This window comes from Tasmannia lanceolata, unplaced genomic scaffold (assembly GCF_043159265.1).
Source record: "Tasmannia lanceolata isolate RefF3 unplaced genomic scaffold, GAP_Taslan_0.1 ptg000006l, whole genome shotgun sequence".
Taxonomy (NCBI): domain Eukaryota; kingdom Viridiplantae; phylum Streptophyta; class Magnoliopsida; order Canellales; family Winteraceae; genus Tasmannia; species Tasmannia lanceolata.
In genome coordinates this window covers 50,192,516-50,210,244 of record NW_027518683.1, presented here as the reverse complement: position 1 = coordinate 50,210,244, position 17,729 = coordinate 50,192,516, and the positions used below count along the sequence as shown (strand labels likewise).

The window sequence follows — 17,729 nt, the reverse complement described above, 5'->3', positions numbered from 1 at the left end:
AAGCTTGCTAGGTTCATTTGGATGGATTAGGGATCTATGTACGTGTTGTTTATGCGGTAGCATTTAATGCAAAAAAAAAAAATCTTGTGCAAAATATGTTTAATATGGGTTTCTGCATATTTTCCCTTGCTTTCTGGGCAAGTGAACAACGAGAAAATAACTTTCCTGCATATTTTCCCTCCCTTTCTGGGCAAGTGAACAACGAGAAAACATGGGAAAATCATAGTTTATTTTCCTTTCCTTTCCATTTTGCCACTTCAGATTCCATTCCTTTCCTTTCCTTTCCCGGGAAAACAAGTGAACAGAGCCTTAAAGGAGGGGGAGAATGGGCTTTTCCACGTCATTTTTTGACTTATTACAGAAATTCCACATGTGTAATTCTATTTTCACCGGAAAGCAAGTGAACACCAGAATGATGTCTTGTTAAGGTCTTGTCAAGGAAAAAAGAGGCTGTTTTCTAGGGATTTGCTTTCCAGAGAACGCAAGTGAACAGAGGAGAAAGAAAAACCCAAGAAAAATGGAAAGCTGGACGAGACTCATGAGATTACTCTGGAATTTGGAAGGTCGAAAAGTGGTACCTTACTGATTCCATCAAAATTTACAGCGATAATTCCAATGATTAATGCAAGGGAAGTGATATATTCGCCCCCCTTCTTCCCTGGGCTAGCCCCCTTCGGATTCTACAAAGCGGTATTGTGACATAATTGGATGATCCAAACCGTCCATTAGATGGGCCACAACCTAAATAGGTTGTGCCTCAAAAATCATTTCCATAGGTTGATCCTAACCCTCCGATCTGAATGTTAGAAGGTTGATCGTAACCCTCTATAGATCGGATTTCAGTAGAAATTTAAAAGTTGTATGAGAGAGCAGCCACCTATGGTGAATTAAATGATTAGACAAAATCTGTTGAAAAGTGAGCCTATGTGGCTCCAGAAATGCCTTCTGCTATCCTCCCTAGCAAATCCCAACAAAAAAAAAAGGAATTTTGCTTGACATTTCCTGGTAGGGATTTGCTCGCGTACGTCTGCGAAAAGCCTTTTGCGATTGATGCTAGCAAATCCCTTCTTGGTAATTCGAGGCAAATCCAATGCTTATCTAGTTACCTCCTCCATCTTTACTAATTCCACTACTATCCCAGATGAGAATTTGAAGATAATGTGGGTCACTAGTGAGGTCCGCTAGATCAACGGTCCCGGTTATAAGCACACGCAAATCACAGTGTGGGACCCAATTTTGATAGTTAGAAATGACTTATGACTCATAATATCAGAAAAAAAAACAGAAAAGAACAATCTACGTTCTTCGTATTTTAACCTAGTCTTATTTTTCTCCCCCTTTCCACCGAAACCCTAGTTCGGCTATCAGTTGAATTTATCGGACATGGGAATAGGTTAGTCATTCAATCTCTCTTTTTTCTTCTCTTCTTCTACAGATTCTCGTTCTTCGAAATGTTTTGCGTATCTCGATCTCGCCATGCTTCGATCGGCTATGTTCCAGTATAATCACTTTGTAATCTGTATTCATATTTATGCGATTCCGATTGTTACTTTTTTTTTTTTTTTTTTTTTTTGCATTTGTTATTGACATGATTCGAGAAGACAAATCTCTCTCTCTAAGCCTAACGATTTCCTTCTTTCCTCATCAAAGTCTAGTTTTTTCTTCTTCCTTTTGCACTGTTTGGATTACAGGAAAACCTTTTGTGATGGAAATTTTTTTTATTAAGAATTTTTTTGGTTTCCACAATTTAGAGGTAAATGTTATGAATATGGTTAAATTTGGAGGGATATTATAATAAATTTAAAGGCCCACTATTAAAAGTTGCATATCATTTTTTAGTGTGTCAAACAAATGGGAAATTTCATTTGAAGAAAGTGTTTCTGGGCTCGAGCTCAGATAAGCTTATCTGAGCTCAAGCTCAAAAGCTCGTGTGGGCCCACATTTTTGGGGTGATCCAAAGCATTCATTTGAAAGGCCTTTACATGGATAGGGAGGGTGTGTACCAAAAATCAGGTCGTTAGGATCATCCTAACCCTTCCATTTGTAGAGGGAAAAATTGGGCAGATTCGTGGAGAAACAATATCTGTCCATTTTTCCCTCCACTTATGGAAGGGATCCTAATGACCTGATTTTTGGTACACACCCTATCCATGTAAGGGCCTTTCAAATGAATGTTTTGGATCACCCCAAAAATGTGGGCCCACATGAGCTTTTGAGCTCAAGCTCAGATAAGCTCATGCTCTATCTCAGAAACACTTTCCTCATTTAGAAATATTTTTCTTTTTCCAAAAAATTCCTGCAGTCCAGACTGGGCCCTTTGTGATTGATGTAGTCTTCTCTCGTTTGCATTCCTTTTTTTTGCTTCAACTATGATGTTATAGCGATTTCATCAGGTTTTTCTTGAACCATAGTTTATCTTTCTATGTATCAGTAAATTCTAAATTTCATTTTTCTCTTGTTTATTGGATCTTTTGCTGTCTTCTTTTGTTTTATTTGGTGTTTTTCGGCATCTTTTTTTTTTATTTTTTTTTATCTGTGATTTATTTACATTTGCATATTTTATTTCATATTGTGTTTTTCCGTTGGTTGTCTTGGGTTTTAGGCGGGAGACTTATCCTCCAAAACTTAAAGAACAGTGCTAGCGGGCCGAAATGTGTGGTCACTGGAAAGAGAATTCAGGTACATGATAGTTCGTCACGTTTGCTTGCATTTACTTTTATTTTAATGCTTTTACATTTTATCTTAGTTTGTTTTCAGATGTTAAATGTAGTTTTGATTGCTTCATGTTGTCTTATTTTGTTTGCAGTTGCTGAAAGTAGTTTTACTGAAACTAGCATGAAAACTGTTAAAGAGCTACCACAAAGTTGCTCTTGTATAGATTAGTGATCTTGTTAATCGTATTAAAGTCCAGCTTTCTAACCTACGAAGACCCAAAAATCCCTTTCTAAAACCAACTAACTAAAATGGGGGACCACTAGAAAATGCTGCCTAAATCGAAAACTCAATCCTCTGAAACTCTAGAAAGTTCAATTAAAAATCTTATAATCTATAATATGTATTAAACATGTTTCTTTCATTCGTTTTCTTCCCATCGAAAAAAAATTATTAGAAAAATTTTTCCATGGAAAAATTTACCGGAATTTCCTCTATGATGAATTTTTCACACCTCATGCATAGCATGGGTAGGGCCCGTCATTTTAGAGCACATGTTTTGATAAGGTTACTTAGTCCCATCATTTTACACATGCATAGCATGGGTGAGTGCAACCATTTTACACCTCATGTTTTGATATGGTATTGCTCATCATCTCTACCCAAACCTATACACATGAGTGGGCCCACCATCTCCACCCAAATCCATGCATGCGGTGGGGCCGCCACTTTACACCCATGCATAGTATGAACCAGGAATGCTAGTCTATTATAAACTTGTACCGAGGCTTTCTTCCTTTCTAACCACATCTTACGCTATCTTGTCTCACAGTCTTAGGCCATGCTATCCCTTTTTCTTTTCAGAAAGTTCCAGATTGGAAATAGGACGAAAAGCTCAAGAAACCCACTTTTACAGTGCACGAGTGGGGTTCTCAGGAAACCCTAAAAAAAAAAAAAAAAAAAAACACCAAAATGATCTTCTCTTAATTTTATGGAAGTTGTTGTACCAAAACAAATGTCGATTGATGGCCCCACCCTACATCAACATAACAAAGAAGGCATCACCTCTTGGTCTCAATGATGCCCCTTCTTGCTCTTCTTTCTTGATTTTAGTAGGGAGTTTTAATGGGTTGTGGGTGATGTAGTCCAAGCTCCACACTATTCAATTCAAGATGAAACTCTAGTAGAAAGTGGGGTTTTCAAGCCAGAAAGCATTATTGAAATTGGCCCTTGTTGTGTCATATGGATGATGCCAACAAGTCATCATGCTGACCTCAACATGGGCCTGCATGCTTTAAATGGACCAGAACACAAGCGAAACTGGCTGATTTTTATATATTAGGATTATTTCTTAATTTAAATTGAATTTCAGATGGTTTTGGTGGATTTTGGAACTTCTTAGTTCAAAATATTTAGGGACTGATTTTGGGTTTGAAAGATGCTATCTTTAGTATAGCTAAAATTTGACTTAGGAGTGTTTGGGTTTTGTTTTTGTGTTAGAAAGTTTTTACACTTTAAAAAACCTTTATTGAAAGTTTGTAGTTGTGAAAAAACGAAGTATGTAGTCTTGGACTTCTTTTATACTTATTAAGGGATTTGAACTTTATAAATATTTTTCGGCTGCTTATTTATACATTTTTTTTAAAAAAAATTAGAGGGAAAGTAGTGCAAATCAAAACCAATCTACAAATCAGGAATACTTGAAACCATTAAAAAAAATCAGGAAGACTTGGATCCCCTCGGCATCGACATGGAGTTAGTCACTCACTGTCTTTTGTTTGTTAACCCCATTGTCAGCAAGCGAGTCTCCAAGTTTCTTCTATATCCATATGAGAAAGGGAGGGCTAAAGACTTGGAACAGGACCCAAGGCCTCTTCAACCACGTCTGCCAATCACTTTAGGATACCACACCCCTGATTTAATCCACCTTACCAGATGTAGAAAATCAACCTCTACTAGTTAAGGACCTGTGAAAGACGAGAACTATAAGGCATTACCAATCAAATCATAAAAGGCCTAAATGAAAAAGACACCCACCCACCTCTCTAATTATAGCCGAGATAACTTACAAGGATCTGACAGAAAATGCTTCCATTGAATAGCAGTTGAAACCCACCTTCCTCAGCCACTACTCATCATGTAGTTATTTCAAAGCAATGACACTCCATGCTCTTTTCAATTTCGGATGCTGGACACTGCTTCGGTCATTCCAGTTTGTTCTGGTCTGTCCCAGTTTGTACTTTTTTCTTTTACCATTTTTTCAAGAAAATCTAGATGTCCTTATGGACCTATTTGTTTAACAATAATAAAAATCTCTCTATTTTTGAATGGCAATAATAATAACCTCCCTTTACATGGATTATATGGATGACACTTACCTTATGTTGATTTAGATAGATGTTTACATGATATTAATAAATGGTAGGTCTAGTAAAATATGTAGTAATGATTTACCTTAGTTTTACCATGTTCTTCTCGTCTTCTATTTTATATTTCAATTTTAAGATTTTTATGTCCAAAAATTTTGTCTTTTCTTTTCCAAAACGAAACTCCGAAATTGGTAGAACAATGAAATGTTCCATTCCAGAAGAAAAACAAACTGCTCATTGGAATGTAATTGACAACTAAGCCCACTAATGAATGCTCCACTTGGACTAGTGATCATATGATCAATTATCTTCCTCAAGCGGGTCGATAACATCGTAGTCAGAATTTTGTGGACACTGCCCACCTAGTTAATGGGTTCAAAGTACTTCATCTCCTCTCTTCCATCCTCCTTTTGGACGAGACTTATGAAGGTAGAGTTAATGCACTTGTAAATATAGGCATTGTCCTTGACTTCTTGTCATGACAGGCATTTCTCCTTGATTTGCTACTTGGATCTTTCTTTTCTTCTTTGTTATTGTTATGCTTGTTCTCAACCACATCAGCCTTCGGGCTTTGTTGCGGGCTTTGTCCCTTCATCATTAATAAATCGTTGTCATTCCAAAACAACAAAGAGTACACTGAATCCCCAACAGTCAAGAAAAAATGCATTGCAAAAGCTATCTGCTCTCCGAATTCATCACTTTTCATGGAGGAAATAGCATTTTCAATTTCATTTATTGAGAAATCCTCGACCACATCTGGGTATCTTAGGTTTGAAATGCTCATGGGAATCACACAAGATTTTCCCTCGTGATCTCTCAACGAATTTTATCCAGGAAAGGAAGAAGAATAAGACTTACAACAGTTCCAAACATGGATTGTAGAGTTTTAGCATCTCAATGAATTAAAAGCTGTAATACAAAGTAAATCAATCTCATTGTACAGATCTCCAATACTTTTTAGTTAATATTTTGTATTTCCTTTATTCTAAATGATTGAAATTTCATTTCTTCCCTTCTACTTGCATGGAATGAAAATGTTAATGAAAATTTCCCCCGTATTTTGAGGTTTTTTGGTTTTTAAAATTTCCCCCTTATTCGATCTGTATCGAATATGACATGCTTTATGAACTAAAAAAAGGCACAATATGAGTTGACTTGAAACTTGGTTGAACGCTTAAGTTATTTGGATTGCTTTTACTTCAATCTAATTTGTCTAGTTTATTGATTACTGGATAAATTTTTTTAGTTTATCTACCTGATAGAGGGCGAGCCTTGGCGCAACGGTTAGGTTGCTCCATTGTGACCTGGTGGTCACGGGTTCGAGTCACGGAAACAGCCTCTCTGCAAAGTACGGGTAAGGCTGCATACATCTAGCGCTCCCCAAGACCCACAATGGCAGAGCCTCGTGCACTTGGCCGCCCTTTTTTTTTTTTTTTTTTACCTGATAGAGTTTTTTGAGTACTTGGTTAGTTTTGTGTGAGTTCTAATTTCTAAGTGAAACCGGGTTACCCCAGTGACTCAACCTAAGTTTTGATTGAGTCACATTGATGAGTTTTTTTTTTTGTGTGTACTTGATCTCATTTTGATACATTTATTTGTTCTGGTGAGAAGTTTAAAAATTGCAATTGTGTCATTCATAATCCATAACATTTGAATGATCTGTCTGTTGCTTCTGTTCACAGAACTGTCTGGGCAATAGGATAACTGCAGCCAGATATTCTAGTACGAGCATTGATAGAAGCTCCTCTTCTGGAGGACTTTTCACCTGGCTTACTGGGGAGAAATCTAGTTCACTCCCACCTCTAGATTTTTCTCTCCCAGGTATTACGCTCCCACCTCCTTTGCCAGATTACGTAGAGCTAGGCAAGACAAAGATAACAACTCTTCCCAATGGTGTGAAAATCGCCTCTGAAACTTCTACAGTATGTGTTTTTTCCTTTCTTTAATTTCATGAATATTGAAATCCTTTATTTATTGTCTTCACCGTTCCATTTACTTCCACTTCCTGGTTTTAATTGTTGTTGATTGGGTTTATCGAGAAGAGCCCTGCTGCCTCAATAGGATTATATGTTGACTGTGGTTCCATTTATGAAACACCCATTTCATTTGGGGCCACACACCTGTTGGAACGGATGGCCTTCAAGAGCACTACAAACCGGAGCCATCTACGTATTGTACGTGAAGTAGAAGCAATTGGAGGCAATGTTACGGCATCGGCTTCTCGTGAGCAGATGGGTTATTCATATGATGCTCTGAAAACGTACTTACCTGAAATGGTTGAGCTGCTTGTTGATTGTGTGAGGAACCCTATTTTCCTTGATTGGGAAATTAATGAGCAGGTACTGCATTTCCCAAAATTCTTTCGTAATCTTGCTTTTAGCATTTTATTGTTTGACTGTCAGGTGTTGATTGTTCTTTACTATGGGTCATTGCAGTTACAGAAAGTAAAGGCAGAGATAGGGGAGATTTCTAACAATCCACAAGGTTTATTGTTGGAAGCGATTCATTCTGCTGGCTATTCTGGTGCATTGGCAAATCCTCTCTTAGCCCCAGAATCTGCAATAAGTAGATTAGATAGTACAATCTTGGAGGAATTTGTTGCTGTAAGTTCGAGTGAACCTTATCCTATGTGCACTATCTGTCTATATTTACATTGTTTGGTTATTTCTTGTTTTATTAGTTGTTCGTGTTCTAAGACTGGAGTTTGCTTTGAGAAATTCAGGAGAATTATACTGCTCCAAGAATGGTACTTGCGGCATCAGGGGTTGATCACGAGGAGTTAATAGCATTTGCAGAGCCTCTTCTATCTGACCTTCCCAAGGTTCCTCCACCCGAGGTGCCAAAATCTGTGTATGTTGGAGGCGATTATCGTTGTCAGGCTGATTCAACGGTGTGCATTATGAGTGTTCTATCGGTTTCATTTGGTTATCATCCTACATTCCTTTGCAATTAGGTTTTTTTTTTTTTTTTGGGAATGGCTTCCTTTGCAATTTTTTAAGCTTGACATTTCATATATTTCATTTGCAAGAGCAGATGACACATGTTGCCCTTGCTTTTGAAGTTCCCGGTGGTTGGCGCAATGAGAAGGAAGCTATGACTTTGACAGTGATCCAGGTTGTGCAGTCTGAATTTTCTATGTCTAGGATCTGGCATTTTGTTGTCCATCTTTCTGCTTGTTCTTATTATTAGTCTAGCTGTTTTCTGTGGTGAATTAAGATTGAATATGATATCAAATTGTTCTTCTTCCGACAGATGCTCATGGGTGGAGGTGGCTCTTTCTCTGCTGGAGGTCCTGGAAAAGGGATGTACTCTCGGTTATGTAAGTTATGGCCTCTATTCGTTCTTAATCCGATGTTCGTGTTCATGGGCTCATTTATGTTTTGTTCATGGGCTCGTTTATGTTTAATAATTAAATTATCAAGAATTATTGCGGATTTTTCTGTGCATTTTTTTTATAGTTTAGTGAAGGCATTAGCATGAAATATATGGTGGCAACTTTCATCATATGTCTTTATTTGTATGTTTATCTACTGAATGCACGTATCTTGTTTCACTTGTGCAAATGTGGACAGATCTTCGTATCTTAAATGAATTTCAACAAATCCAGTCATTTTCTGCTTTCAACAGTATATACAATAACACTGGAATCTTCGGGATTCATGCAACCACTGTAAGGCATCCAGCTTATCCTAATTTATTTTTAATAAATGTGGTTGTTATCTGTTTGATTTATACATATATAAGCACACATGTGCTTCAATTGTTTACCGTCACTATTCATGATTTGAGTGTCCAACAAAGAACTACATTCGGGATTCATGTAGCCACTGTGCATAGAGCTGTAGTTTTGCTCTACTTGTATTAAGTTTTATTCATGGAACATAATATAACCCTTCTATATCTTTACATGTCAATCCTTGCCATCATTTTTGATGAACTGAAATCAACTGTTAGTTTGTATTATGTTGTGGAGGATAAGAAGATTGTAGGGGAAACAATTGTCTTTCTGTTCTGTATGGACATACTTTTATGGAAGAGCGATTGCAAGATACATAATTTTAAGGTTTAAAGAGTAAAAGCTAAGAAATATTAGTTTAGTGAGTATATCACAGAGACAGCATCACCAATGGCTGTGATACCTTTATTTTGCCCTAGATCTCTGGTCTGATAATTGCCACATGGGCACCATGGATGATACCTACCCACCCTTTCAAAGCTTTCCATATCTGCATGGATATGGAAGAATGAGTTTGCGCAAGCAATACTATGGGAGGTTTTGTTGCTTGTTATCAAATGTTTTCAATTGAGTGCTTATGTTTTATGCCTGGACTATGCGGACCTAATGCTATATGATGTTTTGGAGCTACCTGGATCTATAGGAGGCACAAGACAAATAACATAGCCTTCTAGTAACACATATGAAAGCAACCTACAAAGCTTATCTTGGTGCGTTGGACATATTATGATACTGTAATCAAGCACATTGTTGAACATGGTAAATATGTTTCACATACAGGATTTTTTGGTATGTAATCTTCATTTTGTTTCGAGTTGCATCTAATTGAAATTTGCATTAACTTACATGCACAATCCTGTCGAGCGACAGTGAATTACAAAAGGAGCAGAAATTGCCCAATGCAAAAACTATGCAACCAATGTCTTCTACCAGCTGTCAAACTGCAAGAGAATTTGATTACGCATTACGTGACAGTGGACTGCTAAATGTGTGGAACTACCTGAACTCTTTTTAGGAGCTCTAACATCTTTTAATATCTTCTTTTAATTTGAAATTTCCTCTAGGTTTTTCCAAAAAGTTTTTGGTCCTTCTAAGAGGGCACGGGCCTTTACCTTTCTTGAACAATTCCAAACTGCTCTTCCAGTCATGGGTTAGACCGGGGCTGCCAACGAGCATCATCAAAGTTGAACTTTAGCTCACCATTTTCCAATTCTTCCCATCTTTTAAGGGCCAACCAGACAAAGGTCGCTACCTTTGGGACTACTCCCACTTGCAACACCATACCGGGGTAGCTCCCCCGTTGAGCAGCCACAACGCTCTTTGTAGAGAACTTCTCGGAGGCCCACTCTTCTGTCATTTCCTTGGAAAACTGGAATGGGACTGACCTGTAGGATTATAACAGGTGGTTCAGATTGATTTTTTAGCAACATTTTGTTAAAACTACAAAAAGCCAAAATTGTCCCAAAATTCAATAAAATATCGTGATATTTTCATTTTTTTTACTATGCAACTATCACAAATATATCATAAGACAAAATAATAAGAACTTCCACACCTATTTTTCATTAGGGCAATTACTTCTCTTCCTCAGATTTTCCAATCTATATGCCTCTGTTCCTCTTGGATGTGTACATTTCGTACATTTCTTCTCACCTTATTTGGTGATCCTTATGCTCCATGCATTTGCTTTCTCAATCACTTTCGATACTCTGCAATCGATCTGTCATACCCTCAGGAATCTTGAAATATAACATGAGGTACATATAATTCCCCTGATGATCTCTTTCTTTTCGCTAATGAAGCTGTCATTCATGGGAAAAATATCTGTCAAGCGACAGCTGAAATAATGCCGATATTCCTTCTTCGGAGAAAATCTTCTAGATCATCTGTATTAAATCCAAAATCTCTATGCCAAGTTCATGGGACAATCTCTATTAGTTCATGATAGACAGCTGGTGCTGATAGGGTGGATATCTGTTTTCGTGTATGAACTGTTTAGTCGTTGGTTGCCATGCATCCCCTATTAAGCCATCTGATGGTTGCAATCCAAGGTATTCCTGTGGAGGTTTATTGACACTATAAAAGAGGTGTTGTATTGCATAAGAGGTCAATATATCTTTTTCCAGCACACATGGACTGGCCAGTTCGGGTGCTGATTTGCTTGCCTGCGATGGTGTTCCTAGAGCTTCCTTACTCATTAGAAATTTCTATATTTTTTATGTTGCTTAATGAGTCGCTGTTATTTCGGGTTGCTTTCGTTTTTCTTGCTCTTGACCATCTTGGTCATGAGCATTTAGTAGCTCTAGATTTTTTTTGAATGATATATTTAGTAGCTCTAGTTGTTTTTTAATAAAATTTCTTTATTGTTCAAATAGTCACAAATATCTCCCAACTTTTTCCAAAATTCACGATTTTATCTCAACTTTTGGTTAAAAAGGCAAGGCCCCAAAAGTATCGTGAGATTTTAAAAACTATTCGAGATATTTCCATTTTTTTACTGCACAAATATCACGTAAATATCGTGATTATTTTACAATTTTTTAATTTTTTCTATCTTTAAATATTTATTTTTCCATTTTCCTGATATAAACCTAAAACTAACAAAAAATTTAAAATCTCCTTAGTTGTAAATTTCTCAAAAAATCCCCAGACAAATATTTGTGGCTATCGTTGTTCAAAATAATAAAACCTTCTACACCTCTTTACCATAAGGGCAACTACTTCCCTTACTATACCTCTGTTCCTCCTGGATTTGAACGTTTCTTCCTACCTTATTTGGTGATCCTTATGCTCTATGCCTCTGTCTTCACACTCTCATATGAAATCACTTTGGATCCTATCCAATCTATCCATCAAACCATCAGGGATACTGAAATATAGCATGAGATACATATCATTCCCTTCTCCTCTCTTTATTTTCATTAATAAAGCTGCCTTGCATGGAAAGAAGATCTATCAAGTGAGAGGAAATAATGCCGATATTTCATCGTTTGGGGAAATCTTCTATATCATCTGTATTTAATCCAAAATCTCTATTACAAGTTCACTGTGCCAATCCCTATTAGTTAATTACAGACAAGGTGGTGCTGATAGAGTGGATATCTGTTTTTGTGTATGCACTATTAAGTCACTGGTTCATGTTTCTTTCTGAATGATTGGATGAATTTTGTGTCTTGGCTTTTCTAATATTACATAGGCTTAACTGGTTGTTGCTGCTTATTATGCTTTTCTAAGATTTGAGTGTTTATATTTTTAATTAGGGGTCTGAGTTTGTATCTAAAGCTGTTGAGTTGGCAGCGAGAGAACTTCTTTCAGTTGCAACTCCTGGAGAAGGTTTGCTTGTACCTTTATCTTCCAGTACTCACTGAGTGAGCTGTGTCTTTCCTCTAGCTTTTGCCTTACATTTTGTTAGTTCATTTGGGCAGTTGATCAATTACAGCTAGATCGTGCAAAAGAGGCAACAAAGTCCGCAGTGCTGATGAACCTGGAATCAAGAGTACACATTTGGTTTTTTTTTTCCACTTTATTTTAAACACACAATAAGAGTTTGCAGATCCACATTGTCTTCTTTTTAGTGATGTTTATTTTACATGCTAATCATTCTTCATCTTGCAGATGGTTGCTGCAGAAGATATTGGGCGCCAGATTTTGACATATGGAGAGAGGTTTGTCTTACCTCAACGCTTTTGTATTGTAGATTAGAGTCTTCGTGCACAGTATCTTCCACATCTTCATATTCTAATGTTATTCCTCTTTCTTTCCTCTTTTTCTCTTTCTTTTTTATTTTTTTGGAAAAGATAACGAAGAATTTTATTTATATTAAGATACAAAGTGGGGCGGAGATTATCATTCGAAAAAAAGTGAGGGGCAGAGATTGCCCCACTTAAGACCTCACCTGGTTTAGATTTGTGATTAAAGAATGCCAAATTGTTATTTTATCTGTTTATTCCTGGTGTGAATTTTATGCCCATTAATACAGTTGCCAACTTAGGAACAACCTGCGAGGAATAATTATTCGGGTATTAGATATAACTTTTGTCAAGACTTTGATCTTTAGCAAAAATATCTATTTTTCAAGGCTTGCAGTCTACGGGGCAACAAGCCTGATAAAACAGGCATCTAACATTAGCCAAAAGGCTTTAGGGTGCCACTTTTTAGAAGTTAGAAATCCATTTACCACATTCCAATGTGCAAACATTGACTCCTTGACATCACATTGACTGCATGAATTGAATGGATTTTTCACCATAATCTCGTCTGCAGTGTGTTCTTAATCCCAAGGGTTCACCAACCCACTCCTGTGGTTTTAGATTTTGTGTATTCCATCGAATTTTCTTTCTTCCCCTCTTGCTAAAATAAGCCTAACTTATGTGAGGTGCACATTAAGCTTCTACCTAGATAGAAGCTTTCTTCACCTCCATAACTTTTGAGGTGCACATTAAGCTTCTATCTAGATAGAAGCTTTCTTCACCTCCTGAACTTTGTTGTTTCTCTTGTAGGGATTTGGATGGAGTTTCTATCTAGAAGACCTTTTGCTACATATTTCGACATAGATTTGAAGGATTAATCCACGACTGTAACCATCCCAGATTAAAACTTGTTTGACTGTAATTTCAACACCGTGATCTGTATATCAGGCTTTGAGAATTAGATTGATAGAACACTGTTTTATCAGAAAAGAAAATAGGGAAGACGATGATAGGAAAAAGGGAAAGAATGAGTTAATTCAAGGAAACTCAGGCCTCCAATGAGTTAATTCGAGGAAACTCTGCCTCTAATTTGCTAATTGCACTAATTTGATTATTTCTTTCTCAAAAGCCATACGGCATCTACATTATATAGAAATTAGGGAAAGCAAAATATGGAAACAGAAATCAGCAGAATAGAAAAAAGAAAATAGGGGAACCTAATATAAGATGGTAATAACATAAATAAGGAAAGCATCTAAATAAGAAAATTTATTTCTAACATTTCCCCACCTTGCTTTCAACCTTGTCCCCAAGGTTGGAGATTGATCTTGCGCCATACTTTCCAAATTTCTTCTCTCTTCTCATTTTCTTTTTTCTTGCTCCCTCCTTGCCTTTTCTTTGTCTTGTAATTAGTCACCATCATTAATGGTTGAGGCCATTCCAATTGCAAACTGATCCTATCATGCCGTTCATCAAAGCTTCTTTTATGTATTTTTTAGATTGATTCACGGATGGTTTCAGGTGATGATCTTTTCTATGGCGTTGGAAAGGTTGAGAGGCATGACAAATTTTTCAGTGTCGACGTTGTTGGACTCGAAAACCCTGATAATCATTAACCCCTTTCTTTCGAGGCTTTATTGCTTTTTCTTCGATCTGATTTCTTTCTCTCATTTTTTCTGTTTTGTCTTTTCTTTTTTATTGTGTAAGCTTTCTCGACGGTGCACTCTCTGAACTCTTCAGTTAGAGGCTCTTCTAACTTCACGCCAAGTGACGGTGCCATCACCTGAGAAGGATTGGGATTTTGAGAAAGAAAATCTCTAAACATCTTTAACAAATTTGCTTTGAGAGGTTGGGTTCTCGATTCGATCTTTGCCTCAAAGGCTTGGATTCGTGCTTCGATCTGCGCATTCCTCGCATCCAACTTTGCTTTTAAGGCTAGTTCTCTGGGGACAACCCATTCTTGTTTCCTGTAGCCATAGAATACGCCTTCAAATCCTTGATACCAATCCCGTAAACCACTCTGATACCAACTTGATAGAACCCCATTCTATCAGAAAAGAAAATAGGGAAGATGAGTTAATTTGAGGAAACTCAGGCCTCCAATGAGTTGACTTCAAGGAAACTCGGCCTCCAATATGCTAATTGCACTAATTTGATTATTTCTTTCTCAAAAGCCATACAACATCTACATTATATAGAAATTAGGGAAAGCAAAATATGGAAACAGGAATCAGTAGAATAGTAAAGGAATCTAATATAAGATGGCAATAACATAAATAAGGAAAGCATCTAAATAAGAAAATTTATTTCTAACATAGATTTATCATAAATTGGTATCAGTCCATTTGTCAATTTGGTCTTAGAGCTATGCCTCCAAAAAAACCTCAAGTCCTGAGACTAGTGAAGACGGGCAAGAAAATAAAACCCTTGATGATATTAGGGAATTTATTTGGTAACATTGGGAGTTGAACTGACGACAAGGACTGGTCCTACAACAAGGAGAAAAACATGACAAGGAGATGAAAAAACAATTTGTGCGATTTGGTGTTGTTGCTACCCAATTCACGCATAATCAAGAGTTTCTGCAACCTCTGGAGGTATCAGAACCCAAAGATGGTAACATAGAAGGGTTTGAATAAAGTAAACACTAGGCATACAGCCCCATATAATAAGCAGCCCCTTCGATGACAATTTCAAGCTTCGAGCCATTTTTTCTTTTGGCCTGTGTCACAACTCACAGTTGACTGGGTATTTGTGAGGTTGGAGAGGAACAGCCCCATATAATAAGCAGCCCCCTCGATGACAATTTCAGGCTTCGAGCCATTTTTTTCACAATATAACAATCAATCCTCTCCAACCTCACAAAATACCTAATCAACTGCGAGTTGTGACACAATCCAAGAAAACATGTTCCTAACAAGGTTATGTCATGGTTGAGTCCGACTCGGAACTTGGGAAGGCCCCTCCGTTCGAGTCAGCGATGGACTCTCAAATCTTCCAAGCTTTCAACGGTACCAAAGTGGTTTTCAAATTGTAAGTTTTTCATGATTGAACAGATCTAATTCCTGAGTTCGATTTGTCAGATGGTTTTGCCTATCTGGCTCACACTCACCAACTATGAAAAGAAAAACAAAAAAAAATAACATATAGATTTAGTGGGGTTGGTCATGGAGATACCTACGATGCAATTCATGGGCCTTTTCTGTTCTTATCACATCGATTTTTGTCAGCTTATCTATGGTAATGCATGCTATTTTTAAAGCAAAAAGTTTTTGTTACCATTGCAGGAAGCCCGTCGAGTATTTTCTGAAGGCTGTCGATGAAGTTACTCTTAACGATATTTCTTCCATTGCCCAGAAGATGGTTTCTACGCCTCTAACAATGGCAGCATGGGGAGATGGTAATTCCATTATTTCAAAAAAAAAAAAACATTTACTTGCAGTTTTGTTAGCATTTAGATGAACTAATTCTCATTTTTCTTCAAAAAAACAACCCCATCTTGCAGTTGTTAACGTTCCCAGATACGAATCTGTCAGCCGCATCTTCCATGCTTAATCATAGTTCTAGCTACTGTTGATCCCCAACACTCTGGAAGCCTTGCTTGGAACTGCCTGGTAATGAACAGAAAGACAGACTAGAAAATAATTCTGGAAATTATGTGAGAATTTTCCTCTGGATCAATAAATTGGTGTTCTTTCCCCATTTATTTGGCGGCTTGAGACAGCCCGGCATGTCCGATGCTCGGACAGAGTTTCATTTGAATCTTAAGTTAATATTCCATTTTCTTTTCTACATATTTTTTTGCAGCTTTTTCCAATCTACAAATGTCAGCGTCCGCCCTCTTCTTCACTGTACTTTGAAGGTTTCTTGCAGTTTTTAACATTCCACTCTGAACTACAGTGCTTTGCATGGTTTGGAACTCTTGGTCTTTCCATGTTGGCTGGTTTAGATGATTTGGTGGTACTTATTTTGTCATCCACATTTTAATCTTGCAGGATATATGATATATAATGGCTTTTCGTGGCAAGAAGTGCTGTAGAATTGATGTTTAAACATTTACTGATCTCACTAATGGCACTTCACTCTTTAATTTTCTAATCAGGTTTTATGGCTGTAACAATTCTCAAGATGCTGTCAACAACCAAGCAAAATAGTGGGTAATAACGTATGGAATGTCATTATTAAAACAAGGGAGTGTGGATATTATTTCCCAAAGTTTATTGGCTGATAGATGCTATAAACAATATAATCGCATTTTCCACTCATATACATTTACAAGAAAAGAATTTGAGTTTCTGGGAGCAAAATTAAGGCACCAAGAAAATAAGGGATTTGCTAGGCAATTTTTGAGGAAAGCCCATTTGGCTGCTCACTTTTGCAGGATAGAACAGCAATCTCAGATGAATTACTTGAGACAAAATCTTCTAAAAAGTGAGCCTGTTTGATAGTTCACTCTTGCAAAAGTGAGCCGCGAAATAGCATTTCTCTCAAAATTAGAAAAGAAATAGATAACTCTGAACTCTCTCTCTCTCTCTGAAAGGATATCTCCTTCAGCTTGACTCTTAGAATGAAGGAAAATGGTGATGATAAGAAATTGGTACATGCTGTGTCTGTCTATCAGATTCCAATTCCGTGGAGAATATGCTGCAGAGATTGAGAAAGACATGAAATATCTGTTTGAAGACCACGGGTTTGACGAATTTGATGATGCCCCTGTTTAGAATTTCAGGGTTTAATCAGTTGATTTTCTCTAGTTTTTATTTATCACATATTTTTTTCCATTTATTCGCAAGTTTTCTCCTTTGAAAATAATCTAAAAATGAAAAATTGACGACCTGTGAACGGCTAGATATATGATTTCTCAGATCATCCATGGGCAAATGTGATTTGAGAAATCAATCCTTTGAAACCTTGGCTGTTACGTATGTGCGGTTAACCCTAGGGACATTTCTGTAGAGTATTTTCTTCAAGAAAGAAAATTGTGGAGAGTAATGTTTACACTGTTTGGTATCCCTGATCTCCATGGAAAATTGTGTGGAAACTTAGAAAAAGGAAAAGAAAAAGAAAGTTTGCTCTCTTCTTTTTCAAAAGAGGATTGATATCTACACAGCCAATAGATACTAGCTTCATGCACTCTTTTCTTTTTCAATAGAGGATTGATATCTACATACCCAATGAAAACTAACCATGTAAATCTTATGATGTCCTTAACGAAAATCAGTGAAGCAAAAACCCAATGCTTAGAAGAAATTTATCTGAAAACCAGATTAAGGAGCGTGTTTA

The 17,729-nt window shown here is 37.0% G+C and overlaps 1 protein-coding gene across 5 annotated transcripts; it reads left to right on the top strand.

The window, feature by feature from the left end:
- Positions 1 to 1,243: 1,243 nt before the first annotated feature.
- Positions 1,244 to 16,544, top strand: LOC143880477 (mitochondrial-processing peptidase subunit alpha-like). 5 transcript variants are annotated; one of them, XR_013251711.1, is made up of 16 exons: positions 1,244 to 1,393; positions 2,603 to 2,679; positions 6,704 to 6,943; positions 7,064 to 7,360; positions 7,457 to 7,624; positions 7,744 to 7,911; positions 8,055 to 8,135; positions 8,274 to 8,340; positions 8,594 to 8,691; positions 12,018 to 12,090; positions 12,183 to 12,253; positions 12,373 to 12,422; positions 15,734 to 15,846; positions 15,952 to 16,060; positions 16,254 to 16,308; positions 16,442 to 16,544. XR_013251711.1 is itself a non-coding variant. In XM_077383520.1 (14 exons), the coding sequence occupies exons 1-14, from the start codon at positions 1,384 to 1,386 to the stop codon at positions 15,999 to 16,001; spliced, it is 1,563 nt and encodes a 520-aa protein (XP_077239635.1). In that variant the 5' UTR covers positions 1,244 to 1,383; the 3' UTR covers positions 16,002 to 16,240. The 5 variants fall into 5 exon arrangements, 1 of the variants encoding a protein (XP_077239635.1); XR_013251712.1 differs by having other exon boundaries at positions 15,952 to 16,104; XR_013251709.1 differs by having other exon boundaries at positions 16,254 to 16,544.
- Positions 16,545 to 17,729: the final 1,185 nt, after the last annotated feature.

Coding starts and splice junctions, on each gene's coding strand:
- LOC143880477 (XM_077383520.1), top strand. Junction 7,625..7,743: donor TCTTGGAGGAATTTGTTGCT/GTAAGTTCGAGT, acceptor TGAGAAATTCAG/GAGAATTATACTGCTCCAAG. Junction 12,091..12,182: donor AGTTGCAACTCCTGGAGAAG/GTTTGCTTGTAC, acceptor TCATTTGGGCAG/TTGATCAATTACAGCTAGAT.